The sequence below is a fragment of the Andrographis paniculata genome, unplaced genomic scaffold, assembly GCF_009805555.1.
Source record: "Andrographis paniculata isolate CXL003 unplaced genomic scaffold, ASM980555v1 Contig49END, whole genome shotgun sequence".
Lineage (NCBI taxonomy): Eukaryota > Viridiplantae > Streptophyta > Magnoliopsida > Lamiales > Acanthaceae > Andrographis > Andrographis paniculata.
Window position 1 is genome coordinate 4,404,619 of NW_026137583.1, and position 18,706 is coordinate 4,423,324.

An 18,706-nucleotide genomic window follows, 5' to 3' on the forward strand; every position below is an offset into this window, starting at 1 on the left:
TATATTTCTTTCATCCACTATTTTATTTATCTTAAAAAATTCACTATTTATAAATGCGTCTTTTAAGGAAGATAAACAGAACGTTTGAATAAATACTATTCTCATTGATTTTTATGATATTAATCATTTGATATTAATTATTATATAAAAATTTATTAAAAAAATAATCAAAAATATTTTTATTAATATATTATTATTATAATAATGATATTTTTACAAAATTATTATGTAAATATAAATATATTTTTAATATTAAATAGAATAACATAAAAATAAAGTGTAGTATAATAAATAAAGTCATTCAATATTTGGTTAACAAAATACCTTTTAATTGATTTGATGCTTACTGAAACGGAATTTTCTATACTAACGAATTTAAGAGTATATATATTAAGTAATATACTCCGTCTCATAATGAAAAAATATCATCTTATATATTATTTTTTAAAGTACTAACAATACAAATATTTTATAATTTACCATATATTATACAAAATACAAAAATCAGGTTATATTAAATTTCGTCCGTGGGGCAACCAAACATGGCCTTACCGTTGGACTGACATTCACCCGCCAGGCAGCTGAGCTCCGCCGGCGGTTGATCGTCAGACCTCGCCGAATGCGTAAATTCTCTCTCCGGCCGGCAGGTTTGTCTTTACATGTTCAATCGATGCTTGTTTTCTTATTTATAGCACGTCATTTGTTAATTAATGTACTAATCCCCTTTGACTCAACGCTAACCGTTTCTGCTTCCTCTTCTACTTCAGCGAAGTCTGCAATTTCCATCTTCGATTCTGATGATGGCGTTGAGCATCTTCCTTGTGTTGATAGTATTTTTTGGTATTAATAACATGTCAATGGTTGATTCGTCTACACTGGGGGTGGAGTATGTTTCCCGGCTTCTGGAGATTCAGGACCGCGAGCGAGCTCCGTCGTCTCTGCAGCTATCGGCGGCGTATGCCGCCCTCGGTCGTAATTTTCCTTCTCATACGACAAGCTTCCAGTTCAGAATCATCTCTAAGGTAACAGGATTTGATAGCAAGTACCTTTGATGGATTCCACTTGTTAAATGTCGCTATTTTCTCTTTCCTCTGTTGATATTTTTCTTACTGCTACTAATGCTGCTAAGCTTCTAGAGTTAATTGTCATTTTTATTTTTAATTTTTGCTTTTGTCCTTCATTTCCAGGATCATTGTGGTGGGGAATCTTGCTTTAAATTAAGCAATCATCCTGCCATGCATCTTGCTGGTTCTCCTAAAATTTTGTATGTATAAGTCTTTCAACTCTGCATATACTGGAAAATTAGTATATATGAGGAAAAGCACTCTGGTTGAAGCATTTTAAAAGCATATGCAGAAAAACGGAGTGATTTTAATTATCAACATCAGAACAATTTACTTTTATCTGAAATTGTGGAACATGATACTGCATAGAACTATATCTTTTGATGGTTTCATATCCTTGTGAGAATAATTATTTCAGAGCTTTTGAAAGCTCTTTCATCTTCTCCTACTCATGCTGTCGACAGAATAAGCGGAACTACTGGAGTGGAGCTGCTGTCAGGTCTACACTGGTATCTAAAGTATTGGTGTGGAGCACATATTTCTTGGAATAAAACAGGTGGTATGCAGCTTTCTTCTGTCCCAAATCCTGGATCTTTACCTCGCATCAATAGTGTCGGGGTTACAATGACGAGGCCTACTCCTTGGAGCTACTATCAGAATGCTGTTACATCTAGCTGTGAGCTGAAGTTTCTGTGTCCTATGTTGTTGCATTCATGTGATTTCATCACTGATAGTACTCATATATGATCATATTCTGTTAAAGATGCATTTGCATGGTGGAACTGGGAAAGATGGGAGCAGGAAATTGACTGGATGGCGCTCCAAGGAATCAATCTGCCTTTGGCATTTACTGGTCAAGAGGCAATCTGGCAAAAAGTCTACCAGGTTGTATTTTTATTATTCTTTAAATAATTTACAATTAAGCTACATAAAGTGCCCATTTATTATGTGTCTATGCAGCTTTGACGTTTTATTTATCTACTTTGGCTACTTCTTGTCATCCATTATGATAGACCATCAAAATGAGAGAGATAAGGCAGATAGTTATACATTAAAGAATTAGATCACTTCCCTTGTTTCCGCAGTTTCTTGGTTATTTTAGTCAGATGTTAACTTTTACAAACTACCTTTGAGCAGAAATTCAATATAAGTGCTCTTGATTTGGAAGATTTCTTTGGAGGTCCTGCATTTCTTGCATGGTCACGCATGGGAAACCTGCATGGGTAAGAAGATTATAGGCTGTGAATCATAGTCTGAATCTTGATAATTGAATGTTTCATACAGTTGCTTTTTCAATACATAAAATTTTAGAGTTCACCATGTATAATTGGAGATTATGACTCCAAAGATGCTATTTTATGTTTTATGTTCACATCCCCCATGTAAATGAAGTTATCTTTATAGTATACAAGTTAGAATAACAGAAAACTCAACCTGTACCTTCAGTACGTGCATTATTAGAATAGGATTGCTTTTGTCTGTCACTTCAACACACGATCTGTAGATTTGGAAAGATAATTGCAACTTGTTGCTATTTAAATTCTGCGTTGCTTTGCACAATTATTAATCGGGACGTGCTTGAATTACCTACAAAATTAATTTCAATAGCATACAGGAACTGCAAGCTTAATGCATGGGGTGCATTTTCAGTTCTCTTGTACTACTAATTACCTGATAGAATAAAGTACAGTCAGATCTCAGGAATATTCCCCTTTCACAACTTCGTTTTATTAGTCTCATTTGACTTCAATGGCAGGTGGGGAGGTCCATTGCAACAAAGTTGGATGAACCAACAATTGTCACTGCAGAAGAAAATTCTTGCCAGAATGTATGAATTAGGAATGAATCCAGGTACCATAATTTTGAAATATGCTCTGTTATTTTTGCTACAACAATGTTGATTGAGTCTTGCCACTTGCCAGAATGTATGCTGCTTACTTTTTAAAAAATCTTTGACTGCAATTTACTCTATACACCTTCAATAGCTATAAATATAAGCTTTTGATATAGTGTTTTTAACTTGTATTACAGTTCTTCCAGCCTTCTCTGGTAATGTTCCGGCAGCACTTAAAAGTATATACCCGACAGCAAAAATAACACACCTTGGGAACTGGTACATATCAAAGTACAAGCGTTTTGTAGTATTTCATTCAAATAATTGAACTCATCTAATATATTTATGAAAAATATGCATGTTCTTTTCCTGATAATATATGTCATTTCTGGAATTTAGCATGCACAAATCAGTTTCCGGAAATCTAGATCAGAAGTTTAAACTAATTTACATAAGCAATGCTCTAAATACATCACAATTCAATAAGATTTTGTATGTCCCAGCACTATAAGAAGCAACACTCAAGTCCTCATAAGGAATAAATTCTTACATTCTTTGCGATAAATGAGAAGATTGTGGTTGTCACTTTGAGCATCTAACCACCCATTTAAAGCAGTTGTCTTTTTGCTGGTTTTTCCTTAGGTTCACTGTTGGGAGTGACCCTAGATGGTGTTGCACCTACCTTCTTGATGCTACAGATCCCTTATTCATTGAAATTGGAAGGGCTTTTATTCTGCAGCAATTGAAAGGTGGACAAATTAACTTTTATACATTCAAGAATATAGACCTAAGCATTCAATTGTGGAAGGAGCCTACACAAGCTAAAGTTATCTTGTTTGTGTTTCACTGCCTATTCCCTACTGAAAGTTTCTTATTTTTCCTATTTGTTCTCAGAATATGGAAGGACTAGCCACATTTACAACTGGTAAGCTCTGTTTCATCTGCCACTTTCCTAAGTTCTAACAAGAGTTCCGATTTTCTTTTCATAACTATCAGCAATGCACATCCTTGACTCCATTTCAACCATTTTTTCTTGAGCATTAGTGGCACATGAGTAATCCATTTTATCACGTTTTAACATGTCAGTGATACATTTGATGAGAACACGCCTCCAACTGACGACCCAGAATATATCTCTTCATTAGCTGCTGCAATCTTTAGGGGCATGGAAAGTAGTGACAGCAATGCTGTTTGGCTGATGCAGGTTTGTATAGAAAACTCAGTATTTTAACTTTCTTTCAACTTGAAACCAGTCATAGGATCCATTCATATTTAACAGGGACAGATATGCTAATGAAGTCAATGTCTCTGCCTCGATCTTAATGTAGTTATTCAGTTAAGATGACATATGTGATTCACTCGTTGACATTTTTTCTCCAATTCAGTTGCTCCATGTAGTATTCCCCATTTCCTGGTGTCTCCATGCATGTGTTTGGTTATTTGGGCCTACATTTTTTATCCAAATTCTGATTATGCTCTTTTGTTTTGCACAGGGATGGCTTTTTACTGATGATCCATTTTGGAAACCCTCACAGATGAAGGTGCAATCTAATTCTGCTGAATAAGAATTTTACTCATACAATATACTTGCTTCCACATATGTCCTTTTCAGTGACTAAAGACAGCATTTCTCAGCATATCTAAAATTTTAACTATATTCAGGCACTATTGCATTCAGTACCTGTTGGAAAGATGGTTGTTCTCGATCTATATGCAGAAGTGAGTCCAGTTTGGGAAACCTCAGAACAGTTCTATGGTGTACCTTACATCTGGTACGTCCAATCTTCTTGATTTCTGTTCGTAATGCCGCCTTTCAATTAACTAAATTGCCTTCAATTTAAGATAACAATCAGGATGTGCCATGATTTTCTAATCACTGGTCCTTAAAACCAAGCATTCTATCATGATATTTCCTGAAAATGGGGTGCACTTATTCACTTGAATGCATCTTTTTGCGCGGACATAAGGTAACAAATCAATCCCAAAATATATATATCTGTAACCAAAAAACACACATAACATTTTATCTATTGATGGATCTGTTCTTTGTTGATGTATAAATGTAATTCCCAAAGGCTTGCAAATTTGTGCAGAGCATATAGTTGTGAGCTAACATGAAAAATAGATAAGTTTACTTTTCACTTTCCTGTCTGCCTCCTCTGAAGTTATCATTTCTTTCAGGTGTATGCTTCACAACTTCGCGGGTAACATTGAAATGTACGGTATCATTGATTCAGTAGGATCTGGACCCATCGATGCTCGTCTAAGCCCAAACTCAACCATGGCAAGCACATTAAATCAAATTACTTGTTTAGTCACCATTCTAAATGTATCCAACTTCTATAATACAGTAGCTTTGGGACCCTCTCTTATCTTATGCAACTTCATGCCTGCACAGGTTGGTGTTGGGATGTCCATGGAAGCTATTGAGCAGAATCCCATTGTTTATGATCTCATGTCTGAAATGGCATTTCGACAGGACAAAGTGGATGTTAAGGTAATCAGAAAGCTTCCCTCATCACATTGATTCAAAATGAAGCAATCTTGCATTTTCTTTTCTTAACATGACCAGGATATTGAGTTCTCTTCTTTCATCCAGAATTGGATTGATGTGTACGCCTACAGACGATATGGAAAACCGGTTCCATCAATGCGCCGTGCCTGGAACATATTGTATCATACATTATACAACTGCACAGATGGATTATATGTAAGTAATCTCCAAATAGAGTATCATCCAAATCCCATCCTATTAGAGAAAATGAATGTTTGTGTTCCTTGCACAGGACAAAAACAGAGATGCAATCGTGTACTTTCCCGATGTCCATCCTAATTCAATTCTTACTTCATCTCTGCTGTCACTACCCATAAAGCATCATCAAACAGCTATATATCAACAACAGACCAGTGACTCCTATTCCCAGCCTCATTTATGGTATTCGACTGAAGAAGTTAACCACGCCTTGGAACTTTTCATTACGAGTGGAGACGAACTCTCCGAAAGCAACACTTACAGGTTCAGATGTCACTCCCCCTTACAATGTTTTTCTTCCTAGATAACATCTTTCCTGAAATAGCATCTACATTTACATTTAGGTTCTGTTTAAATAGAAATTTTTTGGAGTTTTAAAAGATTTTAAAAATAGTAAAAAGTTAATTTAACATGATGTTTAGTGTCGATAAATAGTGCTAGAACTTTGAAAGCTGTCTATATAAACAGAGTTTTTACATTTGCAGGTATGACCTAGTGGATCTAACAAGACAAGCCTTGGCCAAGTATGCGAATCGACTTTTCTTGGACATCATAGAGGCCTATCAGCAAGATGACCTGCAAGCAGTCAGGCAACTGAGCAAGAAATTCCAATCTCTGGTTGAAGATCTCGATGCACTCCTGGCATGCCACGACGGGTTTCTACTCGGACCTTGGCTAGAGAGCGCAAAGCAACTCGCCCAAAACGAACAAGAAAAGAAACAGGTCAGAACTCAGCAGCTGCTGCTGATCATCTTGTCAACAGTTTCCAATCCCAGGGCAATGATTATATGATCTCATGAACAAACTGTGCAGTTTGAGTGGAATGCAAGAACCCAAATCACCATGTGGTTCGACAACACAGAGGATGAAGCTAGTCTCCTTCGCGACTACGGTATACATACACACATATATATATATATATGCAATGCATGTGCAAACAGAAACCTCGCTTGAATTCCACACCACATTACATTGCTTCATTGTGGCTGTGGTGCAGGAAACAAATACTGGAGTGGTCTAGTCGGGGACTATTACGGTCCGCGAGCTGCTATATACTTGAAACATCTGATACATAGCCTGGAGACAGGCAACAGTTTCCAGTTAATGGAATGGAGGAAAGAATGGATCAAACTAACAACCAAATGGCAAAGCAGCAACAATATTTTCCCAACCAAAAGCACCGGGGATCCGCTAGAAGTTTCGAAGCAGCTCTACAACAAGTACTTGAGAAATGATCCAGAGTTAGAGGCAGAATCTGAATATGAATAATCAGGTAACAGGTCTCAATAATTTGAATCCAAAAATCCTACTATATGCTAAGTTTTAGTAGTCAGTAGTTACATACATGGTGCAGTGTATATGCAATTTGTGAAGGCTGGACGACTTGATCCTCAATATAATAATCTCATGGGGTATTTGGTATTTTTATGTAGTAGTTTCTTTTGACAATATTTATGGATTTCAAAATTTTGTAGTTAATTATAAATTTTAAATTCATCACTTTTAATAAAATTAATTTATATTGTTTGTTAAATATATTTGAATGAATATAGGCTCCTTTGGTTTTTAGATGAAATTATTTTTATTTTTTATGTGTAGTGCCAAAAATTGTGTCAAAATATAAAATATATAATAGTATTTTAAGTTGAAAATTAAGTGTCGAGGTTTTGTTCTCTTGTAAACTATTATAAATTTATTTTATATTTAATATATCACCGTCCACAACTCTTCAAAATTCAAACACACAAACAAGCACCCCATAAATTTTTATTTTTTATTTTTTGACTTTTTTATAAAATATTTCATGTTTTATATTATTATTTTTGAAAAATCACTATTTAAAAATGATATTTAGATATATTAAAGTATTAAAAATAAATTGAATATCATACGGAAACAAACGCCTGTCCGACGTCGGCGAAAGCAGCGGAACAAAAGGCTGTACCACTCCACATCGGACATTCGGAAACTACCAGGGCAGTGGGAGTTCAATAAAACTGGGAAGATGGATAACTGGCCTTAAATTTATGAAGTGAAAAAAGAGAAAAAATTTAAGAAGGATTCTTTTAAGGGGAATAGGCTGACTAGGAGTTAGCATAGCTCAAATAATTATATATATATATATATATATATTAATTAATTAATCAATTTCTAATTTAAAGAAACGGTTGGGGCAGTGCAGCGTTGCTATGAGAATAAATCAAGTGGAGCAGGGGACCAGGGGTAACGAAAGCTCCGTAAGTCCATTGTTAAATTGCTCGAAAGAACCGCGTGAGAAATGGTGGTAGTCAGTCTGGTATGGTATGGTAGGGTACGGTGAAAAGACCGAACGAACGAGGCCCATGCTGATCTGATGCTCACTTGCTCAGCTATAATTATTTACCTAATTGATTAGATGGATATAAATAAATAAATAATATTCCAGTATCATTCCTCTTCCCCTCCCCTTTCCAGTTCTCGCTCTAGCTGGCTATGGCTGTTGCCGATGTGTTGTGTTGTGTTGTGTGTAATCAGTGAGTGAGTCAGTCAATCCTGCTCTGCTCAAAGGAGATAACTATAACTTTGTTTGGGATAAAATAAAGCAGCTAAGCTGAATCGACAGACCTAGTTATTGACAGAGACAAAAGAGAGATACGGATCCATCCATGGCGATCGCGATCCCCAGGCGGCAACTCTTCATCGGCGGCGAATGGCGAGAACCGCTCCACGGAAAACGCCTTCCGGTTATCAATCCCGCCACCGAACACATCATAGGTTTCAATTCTTCTTTTTTCTTTTACTTTTTCATTTTCATTTTTCCCACCCTCTCTTCTACTCCACTTTAAGTTTAACTTTCCTGCACTGCACCAGCTGTTCCTGTTACTTGTTTCAATTTAATATATATATATATATATATATTTATATATTTTGTGGTGTGATCTTACTCTTCTTATCCTCCGAGACCACATCACTATTGATCTAATTAATTTACTAATTAATGTTTGACTGAGGGGGTGGGTGAGCAATAATTTACTAATCATTTCATATAATGATTTTTAATTGAGCCTGAGAACTCGTGTTGAGTTGTAAACTAAACTAATGTGATGGATAATCTACATACATACATACAAACATTCTTTCTGAATGATCTGATCTGATCTGAGATGATGCCCTCTGGTGGATTGCAGGAGACATTCCAGCAGCTACTGCTGAAGATGTACATTTTGCAGCTGAAGCTGCTCGAAAAGCATTTTTCAGCAACACATGGTCCTCAACAACTGGTGCCTATCGTGCAAAGTATCTAAGGGCCATTGCTGCAAAGGTTTGTTGATTTCTTGTTTATTCAATTTTTCTTTCATTATTATTATTATTATTATTATTCAACTATTAAACGAACAAACTATATATTTGTGGGTTGGGTTCACAATTAGAGTGTGTTTTGTCTGTGGGTTTGGGTTTTTGAGTTTTTGGATTTTTTAACAGTAAAAGATTGAATTTGGAAATTGTTGTGTGATGTGATTTAAATAGACGTTTTTTGAATGTAAAATAAATTTATAGTATAATATAAAAAATAGTAATTATTTGATTTGACATTTTTTTAAGAGGAAAAGGGATTTGAATAGTAAAAATTATGTGACGACAACAGAAGACAATTAGTTTTAAGCATTTTGTTGAATATTGTCTATTTGTCTGTTCCTTGTTATGTTTTGATGCCATTAAACATTGGGTGTTGATGTTATATTTGGCCATTTAGATTATGGAGAGGAAAACACAACTTGCAAAACTTGAAGCAATTGATTGTGGGAAGCCATTGGAGGAGGCAGCTTGGGATATGGTGCTTCTACACTATCTACCTTAATCTACTTCATCTTTGTCACAATTTTAATCTATGTATGTTTAGAGAGTGAATGTTGTTACTGTACTGTCCAGGACGACGTTGCTGGATGTTTCGAATATTATGCGGATCTTGCTGAGAAGTTGGATTCTGAGCAAAAGGCTCATGTTTCCTTACCAATGGAAACATTCAAATGTCATGTTTTAAAGGAACCCATCGGCGTAGTTGCTTTGATAACACCATGGTGAGTGAATAGTGGATCTATTGACTGTTCGTTGTACTGTTGATGCATAGTGTCAGAAGTTTCAAAAATATCTCCGAAAACAAAATAGCATTAGCATTACTAGTATTGCTGATTTTGTTTATGTAATTTGGATGGGGATAGGAATTACCCTATGCTAATGGCAACTTGGAAAGTAGCTCCTGCGCTCGCAGCCGGATGTACAGCTATACTTAAGCCATCCGAATTAGCATCTCTGTAACTATCTCTCTTTCTCAATTCTCAATAACAATGCCTCATATTCTATGCACATTCTTTTTCAGGAATTTATTTTAAAGAGCTCTAGAATTAAGTGTGTGTACTCTAGGAATTTGTGTTGACTTGTGGGGTGACAGTCTACGATCCTGAGGGATATGTCGAGGTTGCTTGGCTAACAGGCCGGGATGTTAGAAACTCACTCCTATTTTTGGTGCAGAACGTGTTTGGAGTTGGCTGACGTGTGTCGGGAGGTTGGCCTTCCACCTGGCGTCCTCAACATTTTGACTGGATTGGGACACGAAGCCGGGGCTCCTTTGGCTTCTCATCCTTTTGTTGACAAGGTAGGTCACCTCAGCTTCATCAACATCTCATTCTGTGTTCTTTTTCTTACCATGATTTGATCCGTAATCAACAGATAGCATTCACTGGGAGCAATGCTACCGGGCGCAAAATCATGACTTCTGCAGCCCAACATGTGAAAGTATGTTTAGTGTCATTGCTTAACTCACCATGACTATTATATCCAACATATGTTGCTTAACTCACCATGACTATTATTGCAGCCAGTCACACTAGAGCTTGGTGGAAAAAGCCCTATCGTTGTGTTTGAAGATGTCGATCTTGATAAAGGTTAGAACTCGCCAAGCTAGATAATCAGGTTTTACGAAATTAGTGTTAAATAAACAAGTTGAGGAGCATCTTACGTGTCTTTGGACTGCCCGGAGTTGTTGAAGACTTGCTAAATATTAACTCACTGTCTTCCAATGATATTATTGAATCTCAGCTGTTGAATGGACACTCTTTGGCTGCTTTTGGACAAATGGTCAGATATGCACCGCCACTTCTCGGCTCATACTGCACGTAAGAATTTCAAAGCTTTATTAAAACTATGCAGATCATGTATAAGTTGCTGATCTAGAGAATGACTGTGCTTTTAAATCCTGAATAATCGAAGGCAAGAGCTTTGTTACCTTTTAAGAAGGATATAAGTAACCAATTGGCATACCATTCTTTTTAGTTGAGAAGCTTCGTAACTTCTCTGTTGCTTTCAGGAAAGCATCGCTGCGGCATTCCTGAAGAAACTCGTCAAATGGTGTGAGAACATCAAAATATCTGACCCCTTTGAGGAAGGGTGCCGGCTTGGTCCTGTTATCAGTAAGGAGCAGGTAAACATTTCATGATAATCACCATTAATGGCATCTTCTTGAGCTTGCATTAGTAGAAAACACAAAAATGAAACAAATATTAGAAGCAACGGGGTCTTAATCTTTGTACTGTAAATTTTTCAGCATGAAAAAGTGATGACGTTCATCTCAACAGCTAAGTCTGAAGGCGCCACAATTCTGCACGGTGGTGCAAAGCCTCAGGTCCCAATCCTTGTCTTTTGTTGATCCAGATTATAGTTGTATTCGCCTAACAATTCAGTTGACGTGCAGCATTTAAAGAAAGGCTACTTTGTCCAACCAACTATAATCACAGACGTGAAAACATCAATGCAAATCTGGAGAGAAGAAGTGTTTGGACCTGTTCTTTGTGTCAAAACATTTTCATCCGAAGACGAAGCCATCCGACTAGCGAATGATACGCAGTGAGCTGTCTTACATCTACACAATATGGCTTTCCAGCATTTATAGTTATTCATGACCTAAAATTTTTCACTTGTCGATTACCTTGTTCAGATATGGTCTAGCTGCTGCTGTGTTGTCACAAAATCTGGAGAGGTGCAACCGGTTGACCAAGGTGAGTATATTCGTTGCGCAACACAGCTTACAGTGCCAATGTTAATAACCTATCTTCTCTTTCGATTCTTGCAGGCATTACAGACGGGCATTGTTTGGGTAAACTGTTCGCAGCCCTGCTTCTGCCAAGCTCCTTGGGGAGGGAAAAAGCGTAGCGGTTTTGGGCGTGACCTTGGGCCATGGTAACCTTGATCATTTCCCGATTCTCATTTCTGTTGTCATTTTCTCCACATTTACCTCTTACCTCGCGCCTCTGCTTTCCTTTTCTTTTAGGGGACTTGAAAACTACTTGAACATAAAGCAGGTGACACAGTACTTCTCCAACGAGCCGTGGGGTTGGTACAAGCCTCCTTCCAAGCTGTGAGCATCTTAGTTGCCTGCATCAGATCACAGGTTTGTTAGAATGTTACGAACTATTCGACACTTGGGATAATGTGTAGTAGTTATAGGCTTACAGCTATGCCTGCTGTTGAGATCTGTTGCAGAAACATATGTAGAAGAGAGTGAATATTCAACAAAACAGCTTCAATAATCATGAAAGACTTCTTTCTTAAGGTCCCTTTGGGGCAGTGGAATATTACATCTTAAATTTGTTTGGCTTAATTATAAAACTTGCTTGAAAGATATAACTGTTAATTTGCTACATATTTGAAAGTAAAACTAGTTTCCATTGTTGCCCCCCATGGAAGCATCCTTAGACCCCTACCCCAATAATACAAAATGAATAGGGAAAAGAAGTCTGCTAGGAGGACCACTATTCACTAATGACCACATTACTATCTTACAAAAACACATGACCTTGTCCCGTAAGGAATGGTCTGGTGGTTTGGAGAATGAACTTGTGACCGTGACGTTATGGGTTCATCTGTCACACATGGTTCGCCTAGTATGACTTATCTTGTCAGACCTAATTTGCAGAGTATTGGTTCGACCGGGAGTTTATCCAATGTATATTTTCGGATAGCAACAAAAAAAAGACATGACCTTAAATGAGAATAGTGGAAAGTCTTGGCATGGAAATCATGGTCTAGAAACTGTACAAAACAGGTATCATTATCATATCTTTTCCTAGTCATTGAATATGTTAGAAATTGCCAGCCCTTAGGCCAAAATCAAAACAATGCCGGGCAAGAAAAACAAGAACAGCCAACACTAACTCTTAAAAGACTTTCAGTTTGGCAAGTTTCCACTAGCAGCTATAAAAGACATTTATGCTTCATCGAGGACTGACAATGCATCACTTTATTCTATCTACATTTTCATATTCCAAACCCGATAGCCTATAAGTTATATAGGGCCCGGCATGTCCTTTGCACAAAACAAATGCTACGCAAACAAAACTACTACCTTAAATTGTCAAAATATCCTACAACTTTATACATGAAGAACATAGCAAGATATTAAAACCATAATAAGTGAATAGTACAAAGTATAGTGGTGGTAATGCAGTTTAGAGGACATTTTCACAAATCCATCACTGTTGCCAAGCAATAACTTGGTTTACATACACTTTTGGAACATATACACTATTAATCACCACCAAGTTTTTTCCAAAAAAAAAAAAAACATTGCATCAAATATCAACTTTTTACTATTTCTGAAATTTTTCAAAACGTCAAAACTTCTATCTAAATGGATGTTTTTATCCGACAGTCTATAAACTAAAGGACATACAGATATAGATGATGCACATTTGGCTATGCAGGCATTCAATTATTCTCTACATTCTATGTCCAATATAGGAGCAAACATACATACGGCCATATGCCTCCGGAAAGAAGCAGTTTCTATGCTTGCTAAAATGTTAAAAAGTTGCACTAAACAAAAAATGTTAGAGATCTTACACAAATTAAGAGGACGTGGAAAGGTTTACTTTACCTGTCCTGCTTACCTGTCCTGCAAAGATCATATCTCTTAGACATGCATGCTAAATAGCATCACTACGCCTTTACCTTCTTCTAACGCCCCCAACTCGAAAGTCTTGATAAAACAGGAAACATATGGAACTCACTGATAGAAAACAATTAGAATGAAAAATTGATTCACTGGTAAGCAAAGGGACATTTATTCAAATGAAACACCGCTGCTGTGCTCACACATAAGACAGATATCGGCTATTCTGTATTTCTGTATCCTCCCAACTACAGAAAGAGCTTGGAGAATATGGATTCAGGTATATACAGTTTTTTAACAAGTCAAAAAGCAATAAAAAGATGTCAGCTCATTTAGCAACCATCTGCACACAACGAAAGATAGAGAAGGTAAATTCAAGACAATATTATAGAATTTATATATGCAGAAGAAACTTAAGCAACACTGAAGCAATACGAAGGCATATAAAGCTGTTTAATCACTTTTCCCCTCAAGCTAAAGAAAGTAAAACACTCAGGACTACATATAAGATGTTTCAAGAAATTCCAAACAGATTGGAATACAAAACAGTCAATTAACTTAAATTAGACTAACAAGACACCATTCAGCATGCCTCATTACAATCTTCAACTGATGATTCAAGAAAAGACAATTAAGAATGAAAAGTGCAAATCCCCAAAACAGAAGATAAAACCAAGTTACGGAAATCTCAAGCCTTTTTTGATTGAGAAAAGTCGCCCTAAGCTTCTCGTCTTCCTTTTCACAGTATGTATGGCTATAACTGAACAGTTTTTCACTCAGCTGTCAAACAAATAACCATCTGTTTCCCTCCCAGAATTTCAGTTCCTATCTATGTTTGGTAGTCACACTAAAGGCACAGGTTCAAAGAAGATGAGAGCTTCTGTTTACCCCTCCTCCCATATCCTAGTTCCATTTATGCTTGCTAGTCATTCTAAAACTACCAGCTCACATTAGGAGACGAGCCAGTAGAAGATGCCCAAATCCACTGAAAATCATGAAGAAAACCCCATATCCATTGCCACTAAACAATATGTATAACACTAGCTAAATACCCCCAAAATCATTCTCACTTCAAATATAAACAGATGCTTGATTTTGGCTCTTTCTGTTTTACCAAGATATGCATAGACTTCAATGTCCTACAGAAAATGCACCCAAAGTAGTAAACTAGAGATGAGATATGCCATTACAATCAACCAGCTGCAGCAACAATGATAAAGAAAATCGACATGAAAATACCAACAAAACTGGCTGGTCAACCATAATAATCAGCAATATTTGTATCTATATTCAGAATTCATAACACTCAGATTCCTAAGATACAGCAAGTCAGCAACATAATTGTATGACACTAACGCGCTTAACAACATTGTGCAAAAAGTCAACATAAGAAAGAATCTGTCATCACGCTGATTCATAAAGACATTTATTTGTTCTCTCTCAGAAGAATCAGATACACAATAGCAAACAGGCCAACAAACATAAATCAACTGAAAGCTTACACAATCATATTTCTGTGAAGCTTTTGTAACTTTATAATCAGTGCACAAATATACACTTTCAACAATAAGAACAGTGTCAAGTTTAACTCACAAGAATGAGGAGACATAGCAGAGAAGGAAACATATATTTTACACAGTTTATCATTAACTTCACTGTCAAGACAAGACATTCATGAAATATATCCAAAATGGATTGCGACAAGCGTGCTCACGTAAGCTTTCATAGGTAATGGCTACATAATAACAACATACCATAATCAGAAAGTTATATATATATATATGTATATATTGATATATAGATATGTTCCATTTCTTATCCCCTTATCTATTCACATGACAAGTCTCCAGCATTAGCAAAGCACATTACAGATTATATGGACCAAAATCATAGAAAAACTGAATAAATTCCCCTGTGCTCCAATCACATTTATATGACAATATCTAAGGCCGCAAAAAAAGGTCTAGCAGCAAGCAACAACACACACGTCACACTGAGAAACAAGAGGGGACCCAACATACAAGATTATGGGGCAGAGACTCTTCTAAGACCTCGTTATCATGCTACAAGAACGAGCCAATCGAACAGTCAAGCTACCCCCATCAAGTGTTGGCTCTCCTTCAATAGGCTCACTCTCATACTGCTTCCGGCAGCCAGGACAGCGCCCATCTTCCTCGAGGATCCTTTTGTGACAGAAAAGACAAAGCCTGAAACCACAAGGACAAGGGAGAAAGCTCGAGTCTGTGCCATCAAAATCCTCAAAGCATATTGGACAAGATGTCGGGATTGACCCAAGATTCTTTTGACCCCAAACAGACCCTCGGACTATGTGCCGCTCTGAATTCAACGGAAAACTATATTGCTTTGACAAATTGGGTAAGCACTGAGGACGGTAAGCATCATCCGGCTTCCAAGCACAACAATTTACTGGAGCCCTCAGCCCATCAGTTCCTCTACTCCCCCCATTCATCTCTGAAGCATCCACCCTTCCAAATGGCTTGATGGTTGCGTCAACTTGAGAACTAGATTCCACAGCCTTTTCATTCTTCATTGAAGAAGATGAACCATATTCTTCATTTGGTTGCTTGTTCTCGGTAGCTGCCAAGGCATCAGCCACAGCCTCCCAGTCATCCAAGCAACCATCATCACCAACATCCACTTCATCTTCCTCACTCATGTTCCCTGAATAGAAACCATTACTGCTACTGCTACTGCTTCGACCACTGCTGCTGCTGTTGCTTCTGCTGCTTGTACTAAAATTGACCCCAGAATCATTGCTGCCCAACATGCTACTGGAGTGGCTGGTTGGGCTGTTGGATGGCAGCGACTCGGAGTCGCTGTACTGATGCACCAACAATCCATCTCCATAAATTTCTTCCTCCATTCCCGGCTTAATATCCAGCTTCTCTATCTGCCGGCCCCTCTCACTCCCGAAATGCACCATCGATCCTCTGTCGCTTACTTCCTCCTTATGACCACCCTTACTTTTCACTGGAAGAATAAATATCGCCCATCACCAAATATTAATCACCATCAGATAAACGTGATAAACAAAATATTCATTTAAGTAGTTATCCAAGTATGTATAAAGTTAACAAAAATACAGAAGAAACTACGCGCATAAAAAAGCAAATCCAGATCTTCCACAAACCTTGAGAAAGCCACTGCTCGCGACGAGCATCAAGTTTGCACTGCTTCAATTTCGCCGAGCGGTTGGCCTGAATTTTAACAGCGGAAAAGGATAGAAGGTTCAATAGAAAAGGAGAAAAGGCTAAAATAAGTTCAAGCAATCAATCAAACCAAAAGGCAATTGAAACTTCAAGAAATCAACACAACCACCACCAACACTTCCCAAACACATCCATCCCACGGTTAAAGATCAGAACAATTTCTTCATTTCTCTTGTAAAATTAAAAATCCCCAATCAAAGTACCAGAATAATTTCCCTAGAAAAACAACAAACAACACTGAAACTTCATACACAAACACAAATAGAACCAAAATAAATCCACAATTACAATGCACGCTAACCAAGACAATCCAGCAACCAAACCAAACCAAACCTTACCCTCTTTTTCTTAGCGAAATCCTTTGAGTTGGATGAAGCCATAGCGATGGAGGCGTTGGGGATCGAATCAGAAATCATGGCTGCGTCAATCTGCTCGCGAATCCGAAAAACCCTAAATTGCTCGGAGATAAGCGTAGAGAGAGAGAGAGAACAATAGATATAGAGAGAGAGCTATAGAGAAATTGTGGATAACGGAAACCGCTCTAACCCTTAATTTTCCTTTGTACTACTATACACACAAAATAACACGTTACTTCTACCGATATATATAGAACCCTCACTCACATTTCTACCCTCCTACTTTTACTTAATTACAATCTGCCACTGCCTTAACCACGCAAATATTTCTTCAAACTTTGGGGGCATTTTCGTAACTGGCCACTTATATTTTATTTCACAAAATATCTTGCCAGCTTTTTATTGTTATTTATATAATTTTTTTTTTTGTTACAGACAGAAATGTTTCTTAAAAGTGTAGAAAAAATAAATATTTTTTGCCAATAATATATAATTGATATAATAATAGTAGTTAAATTATTATATATTCTATATAATATGACTTTTAAAAATTACATTATTACATGTATAACTATTATATATATTATACTACTTATTTATACATAAAACAAATAAAATCATGGATACTATTTATATATATATATATATATTGGAAATTATTATCTGAATTACATGTTCTATTTAATTAAAAAAATAAAAATCTAATCTGATTTCAGTCATTTATTCCCCAAATAAAGAATTGATTCGGTTACACGTTGATTAATTACTTATTTGTATCTCCACAATAATATGCTTTGATTTGATGTTTATAATTTAATAAAATCTTCATATTTCATAATGAGATACATCACAATATTTGCATTATAAGAAAAGATACTATTGGAGTAATATTTTTTATATTATATTTATCAAAATAATTATTATATTTTATATATTGTACTCCTCCGTTGTGTAAACGTGTGCTCATTTGATCGGGTACGAATTTTAATAAGAGTAAATAATAATAATTATTTTTTTTTATAATAAAAAAATACAAAAATATAATAATTTTTTATTTAAAAAAAAACGAAAATATTTTTAAGTGAGCATAGATTTGAACGACAGAGAGAGTAATAAATATAAGTTTGTTTGGTTTTAAGTATAAATTTATTATTTGAATTTTGATGTGAATAATATATAAATTTAGGGTGTGTTTGTTTGGGAAATTGGATTTTAAATCTACTATTCATCCCAATTTTTTCTCCCAAAAAACATCAAATCAAACACATATTTTTCATTTTTTATATTATAGTAAAAATCAATTTTACTTTCAAAACATCACATCAACACCTATTTATATCACATCATACAACTATTCAAATTCAAAATTTTTACTATTTAAATTCCAACTCAAAATCCAAACACTCAGACAAACACACCCTTAGCGTATTTTTAATAAAAAAAACATAATAATTATTATAACCAGGGGTCCAAACCATACACATCCTAAATATAACATCAAATTATTATTTAAATACAAAATATAAAAATAAACACAAGTGCTTGT

General features: G+C 36.1%; 3 protein-coding genes across 4 annotated transcripts; 2 read left to right on the forward strand and 1 right to left on the reverse strand.

The window, feature by feature from the left end:
• The first annotated feature begins 514 nt into the window (after positions 1–514).
• On the forward strand, positions 515–8,276 carry LOC127252779 (alpha-N-acetylglucosaminidase-like). Of its 2 annotated transcripts, none has more exons than XM_051277092.1 (21): positions 515–647; positions 768–1,022; positions 1,188–1,264; positions 1,529–1,740; positions 1,828–1,949; positions 2,202–2,287; positions 2,821–2,915; positions 3,096–3,177; positions 3,541–3,647; positions 3,793–3,823; positions 3,985–4,102; positions 4,392–4,439; positions 4,561–4,670; positions 5,080–5,182; positions 5,297–5,395; positions 5,498–5,608; positions 5,685–5,914; positions 6,136–6,373; positions 6,464–6,542; positions 6,648–6,923; positions 7,833–8,276. In XM_051277092.1, exons 2-20 carry the CDS (start codon positions 798–800, stop codon positions 6,917–6,919), a joined length of 2,445 nt encoding a protein of 814 aa, XP_051133049.1. In that variant the 5' UTR covers positions 515–647; positions 768–797; the 3' UTR covers positions 6,920–6,923; positions 7,833–8,276. The 2 variants fall into 2 exon arrangements, with proteins under 2 accessions (XP_051133049.1, XP_051133048.1); XM_051277091.1 differs by lacking the exon at positions 7,833–8,276 and adding an exon at positions 7,005–7,656.
• On the forward strand, positions 8,091–12,256 carry LOC127252780 (aminoaldehyde dehydrogenase 2, peroxisomal-like). Its single transcript, XM_051277093.1, has 15 exons — positions 8,091–8,404; positions 8,818–8,951; positions 9,384–9,464; positions 9,560–9,708; positions 9,850–9,942; positions 10,160–10,283; positions 10,358–10,423; positions 10,506–10,572; positions 10,727–10,803; positions 10,995–11,108; positions 11,232–11,309; positions 11,379–11,530; positions 11,622–11,682; positions 11,757–11,863; positions 11,955–12,256. Exons 1-15 carry the CDS (start codon positions 8,296–8,298, stop codon positions 12,043–12,045), a joined length of 1,503 nt encoding a protein of 500 aa, XP_051133050.1. The 5' UTR covers positions 8,091–8,295; the 3' UTR covers positions 12,046–12,256.
• Positions 12,257–15,330: 3,074 nt separating this feature from the next.
• LOC127252781 (uncharacterized) lies at positions 15,331–17,375 on the reverse strand. The gene is made up of 3 exons (XM_051277094.1): positions 17,143–17,375; positions 16,726–16,792; positions 15,331–16,565 (listed from the first exon to the last, which is right to left on the reverse strand). The coding sequence occupies exons 1-3, from the start codon at positions 17,218–17,220 to the stop codon at positions 15,619–15,621; spliced, it is 1,092 nt and encodes a 363-aa protein (XP_051133051.1). The 5' UTR covers positions 17,221–17,375; the 3' UTR covers positions 15,331–15,618.
• Between the last annotated feature and the right edge of the window lie 1,331 nt (positions 17,376–18,706).

What these genes read in the sequence shown, in the direction of transcription:
- LOC127252779 (XM_051277092.1), top strand. Translation starts at nt 798, where the DNA reads ATGATGGCGTTGAGCATCTTCCTTGTGTTGATAGTATTTTTTGGTATT. An exon ending in TGAATTAGGAATGAATCCAG is followed by an intron (nt 2,916 to 3,095) that starts GTACCATAATTT and finishes CTTGTATTACAG; the next exon opens with TTCTTCCAGCCTTCTCTGGT. An exon ending in TCCGAAAGCAACACTTACAG is followed by an intron (nt 5,915 to 6,135) that starts GTTCAGATGTCA and finishes TTACATTTGCAG; the next exon opens with GTATGACCTAGTGGATCTAA.
- LOC127252780 (XM_051277093.1), top strand. Translation starts at nt 8,296, where the DNA reads ATGGCGATCGCGATCCCCAGGCGGCAACTCTTCATCGGCGGCGAATGG. An exon ending in AGGAGGCAGCTTGGGATATG is followed by an intron (nt 9,465 to 9,559) that starts GTGCTTCTACAC and finishes TGTACTGTCCAG; the next exon opens with GACGACGTTGCTGGATGTTT. An exon ending in CTGTTATCAGTAAGGAGCAG is followed by an intron (nt 11,109 to 11,231) that starts GTAAACATTTCA and finishes TAAATTTTTCAG; the next exon opens with CATGAAAAAGTGATGACGTT.
- LOC127252781 (XM_051277094.1), bottom strand. Translation starts at nt 17,220, where the DNA reads ATGATTTCTGATTCGATCCCCAACGCCTCCATCGCTATGGCTTCATCC. An exon ending in ATTTCGCTAAGAAAAAGAGG is followed by an intron (nt 16,793 to 17,142) that starts GTAAGGTTTGGT and finishes GTTAAAATTCAG; the next exon opens with GCCAACCGCTCGGCGAAATT. An exon ending in CGAGCAGTGGCTTTCTCAAG is followed by an intron (nt 16,566 to 16,725) that starts GTTTGTGGAAGA and finishes TTATTCTTCCAG; the next exon opens with TGAAAAGTAAGGGTGGTCAT.